Raw genomic sequence first — 21,559 nt, forward strand, 5'->3', positions numbered from 1 at the left:
CTCTCTCTCTCTCTCTCTCTCTCTCTCTCTCTCTCTCTGAACCAATGATCATTTAGATATTAATTATTAATACATACAGATATATTAACGTAACATTCTCCCATTGTCAATCAGATACAATCTTTTCTATCACACCTCCGCGGTATGTACGTCCGGCTCATTCATCATTTTAATTTATTCGTTTATTGCGTAATAATATAATTATTCAATAATTGATATTGACATCAAGTATTATTATTGTGATTACGTTAGACTTGCATCACCGGCAGCTATAGTGGTGTATCGGGTGACTGCACGAGCTATCAGGCGTGCCTTTGGGGCCGCCAGGAGGTGTTCAGCTGCGCGCCGGGTTTGCACTTCAACAGGGAGACTCGTATCTGTGACTGGCCGTCCCGGGCGAAATGCACGGACGACGATGGCGACAAGGAAATTACCACGCAGTCGGCAACGACATCCTCGCGGCCATCAATTTCGGAGAAACCAATCACCCACCCGGAATTTACTACGGAAAAGGCTCCGACTACGTCGACCATGAGTCAACCTACGTCGACTTTGTCTCCAGCGATTATAGACCCCGACAAGGTCTCCCCGCTGTCCGGCTACTACAAGGTTGTGTGTTACTTTACCAATTGGGCTTGGTATCGTCGTGGAATTGGCCGTTATTTGCCAGAACATATCGATCACACTCTATGCACGCATATCGTGTATGGTTTCGCGGTGCTGGACTATTCCGAGATGGTAATCAAAGCGCACGATTCCTGGGCGGATTTTGACAATCGTTTCTACGAGCGGGTGGTAGCGTATAAAAAGCGAGGTCTTAAGGTGCTTCTCGCGCTGGGCGGATGGAACGACTCGGCCGGTGACAAGTACAGCCGATTGGTGAACAGTCCTTCCGCTAGAAAGAAGTTTATCAATCATACCATTGAGTTTATCAAAAAATATGATTTTGACGGATTAGACATGGACTGGGAATATCCCGTTTGTTGGCAGGCGAGTGCATTTTTTTTCATTTAATAACATTAACCCAAACAATAACAAGTTCAAGTTTTTGTTTATCATCTCTGTACATACGTGTTTATACTCTTTATTACGTCTCTGGAAGTATTTCGAATAGTTTTAATAAACTGTATTATAAATCTCTACTTCTCAAATCTTTACTCTTCTATTTCTCATATTTTTCTTTTTTTTTTTTTTTTTACATAATTTATTGTAAATCGTTTATAATCATTTTTATTTATTCTCATGACTCTTCCGAAATTTTGCCAATAGGTGAATTGTAACAAGGGACCAGATTCGGATAAAGAAAGTTTTGCAGCTCTCTTACGCGAATTAAGTGGTGAATTCAAGCCGAAAGGATTACTTCTCTCGGCAGCGGTCTCGCCAAGTAAGAAAGTAATCGACAAGGGCTACGACGTGCCGTCGTTAGCCAAGTACCTGGATTGGATTGCTGTCATGGCGTATGACTACCATGGGCAATGGGATAAACGAACTGGTCACGTTGCGCCTTTATATTACCACCCGGACGACGAGTTTTATTACTTCAACGCTAACTATTCGATAAACTATTGGATCTCAAAGGGCGCGCCACCTAGGAGCATCGTCATGGGAATGCCGTTGTATGGACAATCCTTCACGATCAACGATCCAAGCTCTGGAACTGGTCTAAATTCTCCGGGCAGCGCGGGAAATGCCGGAGAGTTCACTCGAGCTGCTGGTTTCCTGTCTTACTATGAGATCTGCGATAGAATACTCAATCGCGGTTGGACAGTGGTACAGGATCCAGAAGGTAGAATGGGACCGTATGCCTACAAGGGCAGCCAATGGGTCAGCTTTGACGATTCAGAGATGATCAGGCGGAAAGCGGAATTCGTGCGCGACATGGGTCTAGGCGGCGGTATGGTGTGGGCTCTGGATTTAGACGATTTCCGCGGACGATGTGACAACGGACCTCATCCATTGATGCACACGATCCAGCGGGTGCTAGCGGAACCATCGAAGGAGCACGATAAGCCTCTGCAACCGCCATCGATGACAATGTTGACCGTTGAACCTACGCAAGCGATACGACCAACTAGTACAGTGGATCGCGTTACACAGGACAGTTCCAAGAACGACGAGTTTAAAGTCATCTGTTATTTTACTAACTGGGCCTGGTACCGGCAGGAAGGTGGCAGATTTGTACCGGAGGATATAGATCCCGATCTCTGCACTCACGTGCTTTATGGATTCTCCGTACTCGACGGTAGCAGCTTAACGATCAAGTCTCATGATCCCTGGGCCGATATAGACAACAAGTTTTACGACAGAGTCGCAGCATTCAAGGCAAAAGGTTTAAAGGTGCTGATGGCGTTGGGTGGTTGGAACGATTCGGCTGGAGACAAATACAGCAGATTGGTCAACTCACCGTCGGCTAGGCGAACATTTATTACGCAACTTCTTCCCTTTATCGAAAAATACGGCTTCGAGGGCCTTGATCTTGACTGGGAGTACCCGGTATGCTGGCAAGTGGACTGTAACAAGGGTCCGGAGTCCGACAAGCAAAGTTTCGCTCAACTGATCAAGGAATTGAGCGATGAATTCAAGCCGCGAGGATTGCTTCTCTCTGCGGCTGTTTCACCGAGCAAGAGAGTGATCGATGCGGGATACGATGTTCCCATTTTGTCAAAATATCTCGATTGGATATCCGTGATGACGTACGATTTCCACGGTCAATGGGATAAGAAAACCGGCCACGTAGCACCATTGTATAGTCTTCCGAACGACTGGGAACCGACATTTAATGCCGTAAGCTTTACTTTGATTATTTACATTAAGAGTTACACTAATTTCGGAAGTTTCAAGTCTTCTGAGTGCTCACCTCGGCCTCCTATTGAATCGTGACGTCATTAGCGAGAAACGACACGTCGATTTTTCTTACATACCATTCGTATAAATAAATAAAATAAAGACAATTTGGATAAAACGGAATAATGAGATCGCTGCAATAAAATATTTGTAAAAATGGGCCGATGCTATATCATTATCTCCCCTGATAGTAATAGTAAGTAAATAGTCGAAAAACGTTTGTCAAGTGAAAATAGACTGCGCATTGAGGATAAAGTAGTAAACGCATTTTACGATTATTTACTGACTATCAGGGAGATTAATGACAGTCTCGGCCCATTTTTACAAATGTTTTGTAGTGATCTCATTATTTCGTTTTATCCAATTTGTATTATTTATTTATGTATAAATGGCGTGCAAGAAAATCAATGTATCGCTTATAACACATTTCTTGTTTATGACGTCACTTTATGATTCAATATGGCTGAGGTGAATACTCGCAGGAGCCTTAAAACTACGTTGATTTTTTTCCACTAGAACTTTTCGATCCATTACTGGATAGAGAAAGGTGCAAATCCAAAAAAGTTAATCATGGGTGCTCCATTGTACGGCCAATCATTTTCACTTGCGGAGAGAAACGTGCACGGATTAAACGCGCCAACCTATGGGGGTGGCGAGGCTGGAGAAGCGACCAGAGCAAGAGGTTTCTTGTCATACTATGAGGTCAGCTCAATGTTTTCGAAAAAGAAATATTAAAAATAAAAATACAAGTAAATAGAAATATTAAATGAGTTTCTAACAAGTACATATGTTATAGAAGAATGTTAATTTTTAATATAAATACCTATACTTTTTTTACTTTATGGTAGATATGTGAAAGGACGTTGAAGAAGGGATGGAGAGTTGTTCAAGATAAAGAGAGAAGAATCGGCCCGTACGCTTACAAGGGTGACCAATGGGTAAGCTTCGACGACGCCCAACAAATCAAACTGAAAGCAGAATTAATCAAGAAACTTGGCCTCGGCGGCGGTATGATTTGGGCCTTGGACTTGGACGATTTCAAAAACAGATGCGGATGCGAACCCAGTCCGCTATTAAGGACGATGAATCGAGTTTTGAGAAACTATCCAAAGGGCCCGCTGTGTCCCATTACGGAAGGTAAATGTATTGTCGTTTTTTTTTTTTTCAAAATAAAAACAAATAAAAATATTTCACTCAAACTGACTTGTGACGCGTACATGACAAATATGCCTCTGTGCTTGTCTTAGCGCCGAGACACTACCGTACACGTCTCCTGATAGAAAAATATACAACTCTTATTTCCTATTATATTTAAAAGATACATAAATATTACACTATTTTCTACATATGATTTTTGAATAACATTATTTGAATACTATCTTTTATGATCAACGACAGGTAGAGAAGTGGTTATAATCGATGTCGACCAGAGCAACATCGAATCTACAACTGTCACCGAACGTCCCATATACGAATCCACTACATCACCAAAGCCTACGTATATTCCACCAGCAACAATCTCAACAACGACTGAATTAGATCCGGACATAGATGATACCATCGAGATCGAAGCCAGCCCACCACCTCCAGCGGACTGCGGAGGACATTTATTCATATCGCACAAAGGCGACTGCAGCAAGTATTATCTGTGCAACTTCGGCAAGATCTCGGAACAGTCTTGTCCACCTGGACTTTACTGGAACGAAGACCGATGCGACTGGCCGGAGAACACCAAATGCAAGACTGCTGAGCGTCGAGTATGTATCGAGACGAATACAAGTTTTTAATTAGCGAATTATTTCAATTTACAAATGTAAAGCACGTTGCAGCATAAAAAAAACCGTGAGATTTATTCTGTCGATTTCGTAGAGCAGCCTATCGCCGAGATTTAGACTTACCAAAAATGTAAATGAAAAAAAAATAGTTTGTTACTACACGAATTGGGCTTGGAAGCGCGCAAGCTTTGGCAGCTTCACTCCCGAGGACATCGACGGGACGCTTTGCACGCACATCGTGTACGCTTTTGCTACGCTAGAAGAGGAGACGTTTCTTCTAAACATCGATGACTCCGACAATGTCTACAAGAGTTTTCTCAACAAAACGGTGGAAATTAAAAGAAGAAACGGCGTTAAGGTGTTGCTCGGTTTAGGCGGATGGAACGATTCAGAGGACGACAAGTATAGCAGATTGATAGGCAGTCCGCAGTCGACTAGAAAAAATTTTGCTGGGTATGTCGTAAGAATCATCGAGCAGTACGGATTCGATGGACTTAATCTTGATTGGGAGTTTCCGGTATGCTGGCAGGTAAGCCACCGTAATGTCTTGAAAAATAAATTTTTTCAAGATTTTAAGTTTGAGAAAAAGATATTTTGTTAATATCGAACAAGAGAAATTATTTTTCAAATACTCTCTCTCTCTCTTTTTCAGTAAAGTTTTCTATTTATATTAATAGATCCCAAATCCCCCATTAGATTAAGGATGCTATAATTACAGCAATCAATTAAAAAGAAAATATCTTGGACAGGGCGACTGTAGCCGCGGTCCTGAGGAGGATCGCGAGAACTTTGTCCAATTTCTCGAAGGCCTTAGCGGAGCGTTAACATCTAGAGGACTTTTGTTATCCATTGTGGTCTCAGCGAACAAGATCGTCGTCGACCGGGGCTACACTCACATTCCGCTTTTAACACGGTACGTGAATTGGATCGGCGTAGTAGCGTACGACTATCACACTGGCATGGGAAGCGAAACCGGTCACATCGCGCCGCTTTATCATCACCCCGACGATATCAGCCCGTTCCTCAATGCGAACTTCTCCGTGACGTACTGGATCAAGAAGGGCGTGCCGGCCGAAATGATCGTCCTGGGTATACCCACCTACGGATCAAGTTTCACCCTGTCTGAAAAGTCTCTGAACAGACCGCCGGGCTTCCACGTGAAGGCTGACGGACCTGGAGAACCCGGCAAGTTTACGAAATCGGCTGGGTTCCTAGCGTATCATGAGGTAAGCGTAAGAATCAGCTGTCGTTAATTAATCGAATCGCAACAATATTAGGACACGTACTATTTATTAAATGTTTTACTCTATTTGGTATATCGCTACGCAAGATATGTGATAATGTGAAGAACGACGGCTGGTCCGTGACGAAGGATTCGGAGGGCCGCGTGGGACCGTACGCGTCGAAACGCGATCAATGGGTCAGCTATGACGACGTATCTAATATAGCGAAAAAGGTATGTGTGTAATATAATGAGGATCATGTGATATACATCATTCCTTCGTTCACAAACGGTTCGTTATACAAATGCATGATTCATTATTATAGAGTATAGACAGACTGTTTGCGATTACAAACTGTTGTCATCGAGTAAGAATTCAGCGTATTATTTTGCAATCCTGAAGCGTTTATATATATATATATATGTCTCACCCTCAGGCTGAGCTAATAAAGAAGCTGAATCTCGGGGGTGGAATGATCTGGTCCTTGGACTTGGACGACTTCAAGGGCCTGTGTGGATGCGGAAAGTATCCACTCTTGACAGCTCTGAATAATGGACTCGGAAGAGGGAACGGTCACACGACGGACTGCACTTGAGTTGCGAAGTCGCGGTAACGTAAAAGGGCGATAAGGCTTAGTCTCGAAGGATTCTTTTTTTATCGCTCAAGAGTCCATGATTTGATTTGGCAACGTTATTTCATTTCTCATCTCTCTCTACGTATTTGTTACAACTAATGTACGACTAAATTTTGTTATTATTAACGCTTGCTCTTACCGAATACCTATACAATTTACAAATATTATATACGATCTTGTGAGTAAACGAGTCTTTTCTTACAATTAGTTTGAAAAGCGTGGGCATACACGCGAGGATTTTGCGCTATTCTTATACGAGTATGTTGTGCGCCTTTAATCGCGAATACATCTCTTTATAGATTCTTCTGCCGAATAAAGAATTAATATTAAGTATATAGCATTAAAAGTCGTACAAATCGCTCAATACGAATATATAGATCGCATTTGCAACAAACACTTTTTGTAAAAATGTAGCGCATGAATACCGGCCGTGAATAGAGATATCCTCTCGAATGTCATCTTTGCCATGTTCTGATATACAGATACACTGTCAGCACTGAAATTCAATTAACGTAAGATAAACTAAAGAAGCTTCAATATACTGGCAGTAGTGTATGTATCGGGACACGGTTCCTTATCGAGCGCTTTTTTTTATTAAGACCTTTCTCATATGTTATCGTAACACAGGTGATACGCCGATGTTAGACTCCATTGTATCCATTGCCGTTCTATTTTTCATTACTATTACACATGGATAAAGCAAATGCGAATTAATTCATTGGTTAGCTGAAATAACATGGAAATTTTTCATCAGTTTTGTGACACAACAAACTCGAGTGCGATATTTCAGTAAAAATTTCTCTCGCGGTAGATAAGATATTATGTATTACGTTAATATATACGAGTACGTTATAAGGCATATGAGAGTACCTTAATAACGGGACGATAAATTGCGATACTTTTCCAGATGACGTAAATGATAGGAGAAGAGAGAAAGGAGAAAATGCGAAAGATCGTACGGAATGGTCGTATTATCTCGAAAATCATCCCCTTTCGTGCGCTTTTTTACGTCGCGTCACCTGCGAAGATTAGAATTGTCGTGTTAGCGTAAGTGTTTTGTAATTAAGATTGTAATTATAATTGTCCTGCCCCATAATCGTGCATTTATCAAGAACACGGACAAAGTGATTCCTCGCGGATTAATGAAGGTCAGTAGAGCGACTAATTAAAGAAAGACAAATTATATGTGACTACTGTTTTAAACCCACATCTGCACCGAGTCAATAAATCACGCATCAATATATATGAATTTATATACGATTTATACACACGTATAGATCGAACTGATGCTCACAATATCCAAACTCAGATATATAACTGAGGTAAATGATAAAAAAGAAAAAAGTGTGAAGCGAAACATATAAACACGCTGCATTATTTTTAATGTAACTTAATTTAAATTGGTTATAATTCGAAAATCACATGAAGCTGAACGAATCAAACGTAGGAAAAAGTAGGAAAACTGAAAAATTTGCGTTTAAAATTTGCCAGAGGATCTGCGTGGTGAATCGAATTGTGGTTTGCTTATCGCGAAAAAATTTTAATATGTAGATATTAAGAAAATTTTAATAGTATATCAATCGTATCAAATGAGGAAATTGCAAGATATCCGCGATCATTTCCAATTATGATGCTGCATACAAATCACATCTTCCACGTGAACATTTTCTATAAAGACTCGACAGATCTGTGACAGATCGCGATTGCCAAGTAAATTATCTTAATGAGTTCCGAATGAAAACTGAACTGTTTCTTATATCCGAATTCTAAGATTGCGTTCAGAAATGTGCGGAATATTTCAGTAACAGTAAAGAGAGAGAGATAAAGAAATAGAAAAGAAGTTAAATAATTTTTTTTATGTTATCTCAAGTTTTATCACATCGATTTAGTCACTCTCTGAATCTACAAGATAAAATAAATCTTCTACTAACACGTGTGGGTAATTAAATCGTGAAAATAGAGCCTGATATGCAATTAATCGCAAGGTCATAGAAGAGTAACCGTTTTTTGTCATGTCGTACATGACAAAACACATGAGCGTTGCATCAATTGAATGTAATACATAATTATAACTGCGAATTGAGTAATAAGACACAAGAATTTTATTTTAATTTTATGCTTTTTCCATTGCGATGTCTCGAGTTTGTCAAAAGTGATTTGACAGTAAAATACAACGTTACTTTTGCATTTCGTTTTGTGGATTAAGCTTCCTACAAAAGGCCATTACCTAAGCTTAAAGTCTGAAACCATAAGAAATTGACTATAGCTAATTATAGTCGAATATGAGAAGAATAATATCGACTATAATTAATTACCAATTGGTGAATTGTTTAAGACATAAAGCTTAGATAATGGCTTTCCCAAGACGGAATTATGTTTCTACACACGCACGCACGCACGCCTATATTTCTATATTTCTATCAGATCTACGCGCGCAGGTTACCTCTGGGTATGCGCGTTGTCTGAAATCAAACGGGACAACGGTATTGGCTGTCCGATCGCTATATCGTCAGCCAGTATACGCCGATACGCGGCCGTGACAATCAAAAGACGCGGAAAGAAGCGTAGCAGCGGCGATTAGTCAGACCAGTCAGACCAGTCAGACCGCGATCCACGTCGGCGTCGGTTGATACCGTGCAGTTTGTGTACACTCTTGAGAATCTCCTGAACGTCGCGAACTTTCTTACATGCCGAACAATATGAAAGACACAATGGACGAGAATCAAGGTATGTCTTGAAGCGTAAAATAAAAAATTAGTAAACAATTCAACGAAATTCGACGTGTAGAGAATCCGGAGTCGTCCGAAAAATTTTTCGAGAACATTTCGAGGCTGCTGCAAATGGATCAAGTGTATACATGTGTATACATGTGAAATCGAAATTTATAATATAAATTAATATTAATATTTAATATAAATTTATAACATTCTTATATTTTTTATATTAAAATTACGAGATTTTTTTTTACTAAAATCGGGATCAAAGTTTATTTAGTTTCTACTTGGAATGAACACAGCTGTTGCTCGCGACAATGCAGCGTCAACAAAATAACACAGCAGTCAGAATTCGCATAATTAATGCGCTACAGGAATTAATTCCGCGATGAATAACTTGATTTCCAAAAAAAGAAAAAAAGATCTAGATTCGATTTGAAATGATGTCATTGGTTACAGATGACAAGCACTGCGCGTTTTGTAGTCGCACGATTTTCGTTGCTATTTATACATATACATACAGTATATATTGTATTCTCTGAACAGTCTGAACGGTCCATAGCGCATCATGTGGAAACACGTTGTCTCACCCGCGCCGGGTAACAATTAATGCAATACACTGCATGACGCACAATCGGCGTACGCCCTTTTTTGCGTGTCTTGTGTGCCACGTGCACGTGTGAGGCATTCTATTTTTGTGCTCCGCGAATTTTCGATGTGAAATCCGAGCGCCAGCACGACTGCATCTCTCTCTCTCTCTCTCTCTCTCTCTCTCTCTCTCTGTATTCGGCTGACGGCTCTCCGCGGTATCTCCGTACATGACATAATCAAAAAAATACATTCCGCTGTATTAATCGTTAAATATAATATATTCTACCTATGTAGAACTCTATGGAATATACCTCAGACTATATAGGTATATATTCGTCTGTCGAGCATTGCAGACGGAAAGAGATGAAAGAGAAAGCTAAACTATAAGAGAGAGAGACAGCGATGACCAAGCTAAACTGTAAAGCAGAAAGAGATGAGATATAAAAGCCGCAGCTAGGCAGAGATTTAGTCAAAGTGTAGGCATTAAATAACAGCGTGGAGCAATTTCGATGTGTCAAACATTTATTCAACAGTAAATTAATTTACTTAAAAAAGGAAAAGAAAATATGAACTTTGAACATACATACATATAGGTATAAAGACGCAAGTCTCGCCTCCTCTCTCTAACAACCTCTTATTATTGTAACGGAATAACCACACTTATTCAGTTTCTAAAAATGTGGGATTCGAGGTGTTCGAATTGAGTTTAGAAGATGTATAAAATGCAACTGCGGCGTAATTGACAATTGTAAAAAACTGTAAACATTGTTGACATGTTTTTCATATAATATCACATTTACATGCGATTAAGTGTTGAATAAGAATCAAGAATTCCATAGTCACGCTTTGTTGAACCACACCAACGGTATACGCGTTTGCATATAGCCGTGCAAGAACGCAAAAGTGCGACGCGACGTATAGGGTGCTCGGGAAAACAAAGTTTTTCTTAAATTAAACTCATTTCTTTCTATTTTCGCTCATAAATTATACATTTCTTTTTACGTTTATGTCAGCAGCTGATATGTGATTAGAATTTGAATATAATAAAGAAAGCGACGAGAAATCATAGAGAATTAAGAGAATCCTGTCCAAAAGAAGGGAAAAAAGAATAAATTTGAGAAGAATATTCAAGAATATTCAAGGAATATTCTTTCTAGGAAATGTAGATAATTCATTAATGGTAAATTACTTTTCGATCATTCTTCCACTTTCCATAAATTTCTATAATCAATTTTACATTGAAAGCGCAAAGGATAACAGCAGATAAGAAAAACATGAGCACAAAACTTAAGCTTTCGATTCCGGACACTCTCTATACTCGTATGTATATCGCTCGACCTTGCGCATGCTTCGTCTCTCGCTCGAGGATTCGTATATAAAATAGAGAAAGCAAAATGAAAAATATTCACGTTCACATCTGTAAATGTATCCCTGCGCGGAACTAAAAATTTACCTGCCAAGTATAATAAGTATTATTAAGTATTCTACGAGACTCGGAACTCATCGAGAATACGTGCGAATTGAAGATAGAATCAAAGTTCGCGCGACGAGCTAAGCATATTTGTTCTTGTAACTAAATATTTTATATTTTATCACCTTCTTTATCGCTTTCTTTCTCGCCGACAAGTGTGTAATTACTAATTAATTACATTTATCTTATTTTAATAGATTATGAACGGAATTAATTTTTTCTATATTATATGTTAAATGGAGAAATACAAAAAATTAATAATATTATCTATATTGATAAAATAGTATTGATAATTTAAAGCGTTTTCCATCAAGTGACATAATTGACACAGTGAATCATTTTATCCTTGTTGTGTTTACCAATGTTAAACAAAGATAAAATGATTCGCTGCGTTATGAAGCGACTACGTTTACATGGCACCGTAATAGAGTTTAACAACATATCCGTAATTATTATAAATACTATCTCGTAAAATGTCATATAAACGCTAAGTTAAATCTGACTTTGTGACAACTGATGGCGTTATTATATATATACTCGTAAAACTGCGTAGGTATTTAACTAGCGTTTATATACATTTTACGTAGCAGTGAAGAATGTTTTGGCTGTATAGTACATCAGCTAAAAGCAAAATCGGATAATACTTTTTTTTATTTAAATTAAGTTAAAGTTAACAACTTATATAAAATTAGTTAAAAGTTAAATGAACAAAAAACTGATGCTAAATTAAAGTTAAGATATATCGCATTAACACAAGTTAAATAAAAAGTTAGTTTTGAAAAATATTGTTTTTTATTAAATTAAAATATTTTAATTTTTCATAAAATCAGATTACTTTGAATATTACATAAAAACAATTGCAATATATAGATTATCAGATAAATTTAATACTTTATTTGTAAATTTTATGAAATAACAGCTATTTCTTGTACGATAAAAAATTTTATGTGTCTTGCGTTATGGAATACTTGACTAATTGCATTTATTTCGTATTCGTTTTTATTAAAAGGAATGTATAACATTCGCTACCTTTTCTATGCATTTGACGTATATTTTTTCTTTTTTAAAGAAGATTTTTTTACCGGTTCTATTTAATTTAATTTCCAAGGTCTACGACCTTGTGAAATTTGCAAATAAGTAAGTAGGTATTACAATAAAAGATGATTTAACGTAAAAGTTGTTAAGTTAAGAAAGACGAAAAATAAAAAATTTAATTCCTTTTAAACCCTGCAGTAATAGAATTGTGCTCGAATTTTACCCAATGAAATCTGAAGATACAAAAAGGATTCGTTACCATTCCTAACGAACGGGGGTTTGAATGACGCGGCGCTATACGAATTACGAACCCTAACCTGACGTGACAAATCACAAACCCGGTGCAACCTCACTGCAACGGTGAAGTTGGGTGGAGTCTGGCACCTCGAGTCTCGAGCCGTAAATGTTCTGTGAGCGAGTATCGCCAGTGGTGGTTCAGGTGGTTGGTGGTTGGAGGTATGCGCGTGCCATGAGGCCATGACGCCATGACGCGCGTCGATCTACTCCACCGTGAGAGATCACTATTCACTCCTCGTGTGGCGCGTTCCGCGCTTCCGACATGACGATAGGTAAGTTACGATAGCTGCTGATGATAGCCCCTACCTCCCTTCTTTCATTGCGGTTCTTTGGAGGAAAATTGTAATATCTTAGCTATCTATTAGCATCATCCACCATCAGCGCGTTCTCTCCAATTCTCTCCATCACGATCTTCGTGAAAGCAAACCGGCGATAAATATGACCGCTGTGTGCAATCTTGCACGCTCCGCATTTTCTGGATAATGGAACAGCGTTCGAATAAGGGATATAAGCAATCGTTTCCTTATGTTTGCAGAGACCGACGTGTCCGCGCTGTGCCTCGACGTGTCAAGAGTGAAATCGTTGCCCGGAGAATCGCGCAAGTCCGTAAGTTTTGCAATCATTGCTCTCCATAACACAGCTGCAGATGTCCTTTGACTTTTCTGTACAATAACGGAATAACGCAGTCAGTTATCTCTTGGCCCTTACTTGAAAACGGACTTTTTATTTTTCCGTTATAATTATAGCATTCTTTATTTATTTAATTCTGCGCGATTTAAATCATCTCTCGCAAATAAGTGAGGATCCGGTATCTGATTTAATTAATTGGCGAAAATCAAAGAATTTTTATTATTTATGAGAGAAACTTATGGAGATTCCACACAAAATCACTTGTATTTTAAAAGTATAGTACTTACGAGTATATATACATAAAATTGAGTCTAACTCGTCCGCAAAGATTTAATATATATTCTTTCACGCGTATGTTTATCAAAATAATTATCAATAATGACAATCGTATCGCTACCTGTGTATCGTTTGAGAGTGGTATAGATCTGATTTTCTCGCAAGCAAACGCTATTATTAATGGTATATATATGTATAATAATTATTACATATGCAAGCGTCTATTAAATGTAGCGCCTTTATGTGAAAAGAGATTTTTGTGTTTTGCAAAAATTTTGCCGCCAGATACTTGTCAATGCCAAGGCAATTTGTATTGTATCACTTTGTTCTTTTTACATTATATATAGCAAAGACTAGCATAGAATGAGTCAAAGTATTAAATATAAAGGTATATAAAATCAAAATATTATGGACAAATTAATATCAATGCAGCAGTATTATCAAGTCAAAAAAAAAGAAATTACATACAAATTAGCGATACAGTTATCTAATTTGTATATACATTGACGATTATTCCATTCAGTCCTAATTTTCTTAATTCATTCAAAGCGACGCATATCTCAATTATCACGTCATACCATTTTTATTTCTTCCAAAGTTGGGTAACTATTATAAATGTGCTTTTGTATTTAAATAAGCTATAATGAAAACTAGCACAAATAAGTAAGAAACAAATGTTTTTTTTTTTATTAAATTGAATTATTAGTATATACAATACCCCAAAGAGATGATATTTTATTTTTCAACTATTAAAATATTTTACAACATTTTTCGAAAGACTTGAAGAATTTATATGAATCTAGTAATACGTACCGTAAGGCTTTAAGCTTGTTTCAAGGATTGCGATTCACTTCACGCTGCAAATGCTTTGAAGCATTCTTTAATTGGTCAATTGGTAAAATTCTTTCTTCTGATTGGTCAACGAAATATTTGCAACGTTAAGTGGACACACCCTATTATAGTGTGCCTTGTATTGGAGCTGAGAATTATGTGATACGAGTATATGTATATTGAAATAAGTATAATTAAAATAATGATTTATGTAATATATTAACTTGAACACTTAGCTTACATGTATTGTCTGTTTTAGTTATTGTATGTTAAAATGAGTCAAATGTACACAAATTGGGGCCATCGCCGCTTGGAGGACTCGCTAATAGGGACAAAACGTATTTCTTATTTTTATCAAAAGTTATTAAGTATTAACATTTTTTAGATTAAGAATACATTATAAGAAAAGCAGATAAAATTAAAGCTACAATATTTAATAATTAATTTATTAATAAGCAATTCGGCTCAAAGGCACGCTATAATATAATAGGGATAATTACCCTAGTTTGTTTTCAGTTTTTAATCACCCGCAATGTACCATCATTAAAGATAATATGACTGTTTGGTTTTTCTATAAATATTTGTCTACTAATTTTTAATTTAATATCGTAATCTGGTGATGAGCTTTTTCTTTCAACCGTATGTATAATATTATTTGTAAATTATATAGTACTTTATAATATGTATTTTTCTGGTTGAAAAAATTAAGATTTTCTTGCCACTTTGATCTGTTATGATTTAAGAATTAATTTGAGAACACGATGTGAGGGCTATTATCCGTACGTTTCCTAAATGATTGAGATATGCTCTTTGTGTATCTCCCTGTATTAGCAAAATTATATGACAAAGTACAGTATTTGATATGATAAGCAAAATTTCCAAGGAAAATGCTGAGATTAAAGTATTAAAGATGTCTTTGATGTTAAAATGATGACAAATAACGTCAGCTTATCTATAGTAAGTATTGCTAATAAACGATCGCTTTGCTAACGTAATACTCATTATTTATATTGATGCATGTTTCTTTATGGTATCTCGAGCTGGAGATATATTTGTATCTATATTTATAGAAATATTATTAGAGTCGAAATATATTATATTTTTGATATAAATATGAATATGAATATCGCAATCCATAATTTGATGCGCATCAGTTGATAGAAAAATATGCCGAACGTGAGTGGTATTGTGTGTGTATGTATGTGTGCGTGCGTTGCGAATGCGTGCATGCCCTTAAGATAAAACGGTCAAAAGGTATATTTGTGCTCTACGATAAATTCATAATAATGCATGGTTGACTATCTGACCAGTTTACAGGTAATGCCTATGGTGTGTGGTTTTGTTGAATTTTATTCCATCATTCCGTCCTGGCTTTTCCATGTTATCACTGATTGATCTACGAGGGTGCAGAATACGCTTCATATTGTTTACGATGCTTAATTACGTGAGCGGTATGGTCTTCTGATTTTACATATCGTAAATTTTATTTTTTAAGAGATTGGTGAAACCCGTACATTATTTTAAAGATATCGCAGTGTCCGCTACTCAATTAATTTTGAAAATCGGAACTTGTATTTTTTCTCTCTTTTTTTCTTGCATCAGTAAAGCAAAAAAAAGAATAACTGAAAATATTTACTAGATTTATTAGGATCAACGTTACACCGATGTAATCCAGCCCTATACATTACATTCCCGATATTACAATATATAAAAATTACAATTCTTTATTAATGATTGTTTTGCAAAGCGGACGATATCTAAGAATTTCATTGTATAATTGATGACATGATATGAAATTATCAGAATCCATCTTCATACATCGCCATATTAAGACTCGTGCCAATAGATGCTGCAAGTAACGTTTGTAGATTACGTTACAACTTGTATTTGCATTAAAAGTATTATTTGCATTTGTTATGTGACTATACTGCTGAATAAAGAATAATGGTAGCTCATAAATATATATTAATCTGTAAGTTGTACTATCCATAAGAATTAACAAAGAAATTTTTCAAGTTATATCGCTCCTGTTACGCAAAATAAATCTTTATTATGCGTAATAAACAGTTCACCTTTCACTTAAAAGAAGAGAAAATTTTCTCACGATGTGACATAATTTCTAATGTGCGTAATTTCTTTTATATAGGAGTGTAACAATGCACACGATGCCGACCCTGGTGGATGGACCCCGTTGCTGGTATTGGGTGGTGCCACTTGCTGCTTGGGATCAACATTACCAGCAGGATATAACTTAGGTGTCATGAACAATCCTGCCCATGTTCGTAGAGTAGACCAATATGCGATTTCATCGAGCATAGTGTTACCTGAAACTATACTGTCGTATAATATTTGACTTACAGCTTATGCAATCGTTCTGTAATGATAGTATCAGGGAAAGGTATAACGTACAATTGTCCAGCCATGAGCTCCAGGTACTCTGGTCCGTCATAGTATCGGTCTTTCTTATCGGAGGTGTGTCTGGATCTTTAATCGCTAGCTGGTTGAGCGACAGATTCGGACGGAAAGGCGCGCTGAGCATTGGAAATGTTTGCGGGATTGTAGGAGCCGTTCTGTTCATGTTCGTACGAATCATGAACTCAGTCGAGCTTTTTCTGCTTGGCCGAGTGATTGTCGGTGAGTTAAAAAATCGTTAATTTAATCCGTGCCCGATTTAATCCGATTCCAATTAGGTATTTAATTAATACAAGAACACGTAGCGATAGAACTGTAATTGCACAACTTGGTAAGCTGATAAAAGCTGGTCAGCTTCCTTTTTTAAAACTTATCGTACTACAGTATTAACAATAAATTTTTGTGCCAAGTATATTGTGCAAAATATTTTAGGAAAAACTGTTGAAATATAACCGTTTTCTTACATCAAAAGAACGCAGAATATTCGGCACGATGTTATATTTACTTAAAAAATCATTTTCACTAAAAAGAATAAAACCGACTGGTTTTTGTACCTTTAGTTTGAAGGCACGTATAAAAGCCTTCATTTTTTAAATTTAATTAAAAAATTTTCATAACACGTAATGTAATGGTTCTAAATATATTCGTAGGACTTTCTGGTGGTCTAGCTACTTCTTTGGTCCCGATGTACATGACTGAAATAGCACCTTTAAAATTGAGAGGTGCCGTCGGGGTCTTATGTCAATTGGGTATCACCTGCGGCGTGCTGATGGGCCAAATTGCCGGGCTCGAAACTGTCCTGGGCACTCCTGAGTCCTGGCATATAATGTTAGCATCTTTCTCACCGCTATGCCTCGCTGCATTATTATTAACTGTACTGACTTTGCCAGAAAGTCCAAAGTATCTGTACATAATCAGAGGAGAACAAGGAAAGGCTCTTAAAGGTGTGTACGACTATCTTACAAACGGTCATCCGAGTGTATGATATAAACGAGAATCTATCAGTTTGCGTTTTAGCTCGTTCACTATTATTACTTTTATATCTTAAATTCGGATTGCTTTTAGAACTCAGCCGTTTGCGCAACATGGACATAATGCTCTTGCAAAACGAGATCGCTAGCTTGCAACAAGAATTAGCGACAAGATCGGCAAGTGAAACGTGGAGCATTAAACGCGTGTTGAGAGAGCCGACCGTGAGATTAGCTCTATTCTTAGTGTGCCTCCTGCAATTTGGTCAGCAACTTAGTGGCATTAACGCGGTTTTTTATTACTCAAACAGCATATTCCTCAGTGCTGGCCTGGGAATTGCCGGTGCTCAATATGCGACTATAGCCACTGGTGTTGCAAATATGGGGATGGCAGTGATTTCCGTGCTGGTAATGTCACTATTTGGTAGAAGAAAAGTATTGTTCCTGAGCTGTTATTTATGCATAGGATGCCTTCTCTTTCTGAAACTCTCTATCGCACTAATTGTAAGTATAAATAATTGTAATAATTTTGAATAGCATATTTTTACGATTTTATTATATTATAATTTCAATAATATATACATAAATATATATAAAGATTATTAAAAATAAACAGCTATATAAGTGAAAAAATTAGATCGATAACAATAAATCAAATAAGAGAAGAAAGAATCCTATTTTTGATCAAAGCGGATCTTGATTCTTAATGATGTTTATATTCGCAACAAGTTGTTTGCAGTGTTTTAAAGACGCTTATTAGCATCATTATTAAATTGGCGCTTAATGTAATTTGTGATGTTATTTTCAGCTTCAGTTTATGATTGCGTTTCAAATCTGACAAACTGAATCGGCGCGGTTTATAGAATTGAAAAATGTATTTGCAAATTTGCATATAATCGTTAATAAGCGCCACTTCAATCAAAAATAAGATTTTTCCTTTTATTTCATTTTTTAAATAATGCTGAATCTTAGTAAAAAGTGCGAATCTTCACAAAGCGATCTATACATTGCTGAATATACATCTTTTTACAGCACAAAGCCTCATTCATGTCATGGGTTTCCACTGTTTTGGTACTGGCGTACGTTATATCTTACGGTATCGGTCTCGGTCCTATACCATATTTCATTGGTTCCGAATTGTTCGATGTAGGTCCTAGGCCTTCCGCTATGTCGCTAGGCAGCATGTTTAATTGGGGAGGCAACTTCCTCGTCGGGATGATGTTCCCTTCGTTACAGGCTGCGATCGGCTCGTACGTCTTTCTGATCTTCGCTGGGTGCATACAGATCTTGGTGATAATCAATCAGTACGTAATATAATTTTATTACTATTATTCCACAGTCATGCATGATATAATAAACAATTCGCAACGTAATGTGAAACTGTAATGTTGTTACAGGACCTACTTGCCTGAAACGCGGGGCCGAAGCACGACCGAAATAGCAGCAGCTATGACTCAAGGCTTCAAATCAAAACCGAATGCAACATTCGCTGCGTAAACTGAGTGCTTGCAATTCGGCTAAATATACTTTTTATACGGTTTTTTAATGAAATCAACAAATCATTACCGTCACACGTTGCTCATACGCGAATGACAATTCGCGTGCTGTGCTGATATCTGATTCATGCAATAGCACATCGATGTAAAAAAAGGCTCTTCCTGGTGCAAGATTAATATATTCGAGCGAAATTCAGGAGTACTATGTGAGCGAATTTTATATACTATTGACTATTTGTATATATATTCTATCTTGTAAATATTCAATCAAAAAGTGTAGAATGATGTATACGCAAGGATGATTAGAGTACACGCGGCTAAGATTTTTTTACATTTATACAATATTTTAACGTACGTCCATAATTAAAAAAATTCTATCCACACTTGAGCGATCACTGCCAATTTGTAACATCAATTTATTCGAATAGAGATATGTAATATTTAATATTCAACATCCTTGAAAAATCTTACAAAAGTCTCGCTTTGCATACGTCTAGGAGGTATATAAATACACTGAAATATACATGTTTAATTTGTACACAAATTTGAAGCTAACATCAATCGGTTCGTGTTGTTAAATTATTGTACAGTTGATCTAGTTTTTCGTAAAACACTAAGCACAGAACCGTATGCGGCGCTATCCTCATCCACGTTGGGAACGTTCCTTTGTACAGGCCCGTCAGACCCTCAGTGCGGAATATCTTGACGAGTGCGTCTCCGAGTCCTTTGTACAGAGCACCTTTGCCGGCCGCGTCTGTTTCTGCGTATGGGTGCGTTTAAAACACTTTTAGCAGTTGGCGATTTTCAAAGATAGCAATAAACGCACTCTAAATAACATTTGCCTACTTTTACGAAATTTGCGCTATTAAAAGGTCTGGCGTTTAGGACGATATATCGAGTCTTCTATTTCTGAATGTTTTCTCTAATCGAATGTTCAACAGTACTCGCTGGAGAAACTTTATTCGACGAATCCTTTATGCAAATTATATTTATAGTCACGCGCATTAGGGTCGTATTTATAGTAGCACATATATTACATTATATTTATAGTCGCGTATACCGATTAATTAATATTAAACATTTTATCCTCACAAACAGTTTTATCGTAAGATATATCCCGAGCCGAACAAACGCGATGGAAAGTGATACTTTATTGGATAAGAATGAGTATGTTTTACATTTGTCCGCTATTCAACGTACGTGTAAATATATAAAATTTCGATTTTGTGCAAATGTTGATCGTTGTAAGTTTAGCGACACAATCGTGGCCTTCGGTAAATCGCGCGCGTTTAACGCAACAGACTTTACCACTTAAGTTTTCGTGCGATATACTCACGTTGATTGTACAACCGCGTTGCTAAGACATCGAACGGCTGCATGGTGATGGCTACGCAACTACCTCCGATCACGGAGGCCAAGAAGGTCAGCAATATTGGGCGATCTGGAAATATCTGAGAAAAATAAAGAACGCTCCGTCGCGTCGCGTTGCGTTGTATTGATGAGTATAATAATCCTCGAATCTCGCACTGAGATCTATTAGATATCACCGATCAGTGCTTTTAGACGTATTTAAGAAATTGAAATTGTTGTTGGGACTTTTTTTATATCTATTTTTGAAATCGCGCGACATGCATGATCGTCATTACGTTACCTTTGGCCGTTCGCCAGCAGTTGCCAGCAGAGGAAACTCGGGGGGTGGAAAAGGAGAAAAATATTTAGAAAACCGTGGAGAGACGGTCAAGTATTACTTACATTTAGTGAGCGCAACCAGTCCGATGCTAACCCAAAAGTAGTCAACTGCGTCGCCGAGCCGACGAATAAGCGCGGCATGTTGGCGTTCCATCCACGATATAAAGCCGCGATGCCGCCCTCCATCCACAAAGACTTGAAGGCATCCCACGATCCCGAGTGACTATGCTGGTAGCCCACGGCGATGGATTTCGCAGATTGCGCCTGTAATTGCGTCTTGACCTGTGGGATAATTGTATGATCCCCGATTAGCTGTGCTATCCGCGTGCGAAGAATAATTCCGACGCTCTTATTACTTGTAATATATATTTTTAGGCAGATATTTATATCTCTTGTATCTTATTAAATCAACTTTTGGTCCAAAGACATTTGATATATGTATATGTGTTCACTTGCGAGCAACTGTCGTTTTTTATTTTATTTTGTGTTTTTTTTTTGTTAATCTATTTCTGGTATTAATTTTATTTAAAACAAGCTTGCTGATCATCAAACAATTGTGGACGTCAAATATTCTTTTCGAATTTTGAAAATATTAAAGTTATCCCTAACAGAAGTGGGGAGTGTGTGTGTGTGTGTGTGTGTGTGTGTGTGTGTGTGTGTGTGTGTGTGTGTG

The 21,559-nt window shown here is 37.4% G+C and overlaps 3 protein-coding genes across 5 annotated transcripts in view; 2 read left to right on the forward strand and 1 right to left on the reverse strand.

The window, feature by feature from the left end:
• LOC108763340 (probable chitinase 3) overlaps positions 1–6,602 on the forward strand; it is a 15,009-nt gene extending 8,407 nt beyond the window's left edge. Inside the window, exons 15-23 of the mRNA XM_018510845.1 lie at positions 253–990; positions 1,270–2,784; positions 3,361–3,546; positions 3,693–3,981; positions 4,243–4,601; positions 4,714–5,148; positions 5,369–5,845; positions 5,950–6,075; positions 6,279–6,602. Of these exons, the coding sequence (XP_018366347.1) occupies positions 253–990; positions 1,270–2,784; positions 3,361–3,546; positions 3,693–3,981; positions 4,243–4,601; positions 4,714–5,148; positions 5,369–5,845; positions 5,950–6,075; positions 6,279–6,437 (4,284 nt within the window). The 3' untranslated portion in view covers positions 6,438–6,602. The remainder of the gene's footprint in view (positions 1–252; positions 991–1,269; positions 2,785–3,360; positions 3,547–3,692; positions 3,982–4,242; positions 4,602–4,713; positions 5,149–5,368; positions 5,846–5,949; positions 6,076–6,278) is intronic.
• A 2,460-nt stretch (positions 6,603–9,062) lies between these two features.
• LOC108763346 (solute carrier family 2, facilitated glucose transporter member 1) lies at positions 9,063–19,211 on the forward strand. Of its 3 annotated transcripts, none has more exons than XM_018510861.1 (8): positions 9,063–9,203; positions 13,120–13,190; positions 16,468–16,599; positions 16,682–16,955; positions 17,384–17,677; positions 17,799–18,205; positions 18,734–19,005; positions 19,099–19,211. In XM_018510861.1, the coding sequence occupies exons 1-8, from the start codon at positions 9,164–9,166 to the stop codon at positions 19,196–19,198; spliced, it is 1,590 nt and encodes a 529-aa protein (XP_018366363.1). In that variant the 5' UTR covers positions 9,063–9,163; the 3' UTR covers positions 19,199–19,211. The 3 variants fall into 3 exon arrangements, with proteins under 3 accessions (XP_018366363.1, XP_018366364.1, XP_018366365.1); XM_018510862.1 differs by lacking the exon at positions 9,063–9,203 and adding an exon at positions 12,690–12,856; XM_018510863.1 differs by lacking the exon at positions 9,063–9,203 and adding an exon at positions 15,632–15,772 and having other exon boundaries at positions 13,118–13,190.
• Positions 19,212–19,736: 525 nt separating this feature from the next.
• Positions 19,737–21,559, reverse strand: part of LOC108763351 (solute carrier family 25 member 35) — a 3,842-nt gene continuing 2,019 nt past the window's right edge. The window contains exons 3-5 of the mRNA XM_018510869.1: positions 20,950–21,168; positions 20,534–20,648; positions 19,737–19,957 (exon numbers count right to left, since the gene is read on the reverse strand). Coding sequence (XP_018366371.1) covers positions 19,755–19,957; positions 20,534–20,648; positions 20,950–21,168 — 537 coding nt within the window. The 3' untranslated portion in view covers positions 19,737–19,754. The remainder of the gene's footprint in view (positions 19,958–20,533; positions 20,649–20,949; positions 21,169–21,559) is intronic.

Source organism: Trachymyrmex cornetzi, unplaced genomic scaffold, assembly GCF_001594075.2.
Source record: "Trachymyrmex cornetzi isolate Tcor2-1 unplaced genomic scaffold, Tcor1.1 scaffold358, whole genome shotgun sequence".
NCBI classification, from domain to species: domain Eukaryota; kingdom Metazoa; phylum Arthropoda; class Insecta; order Hymenoptera; family Formicidae; genus Trachymyrmex; species Trachymyrmex cornetzi.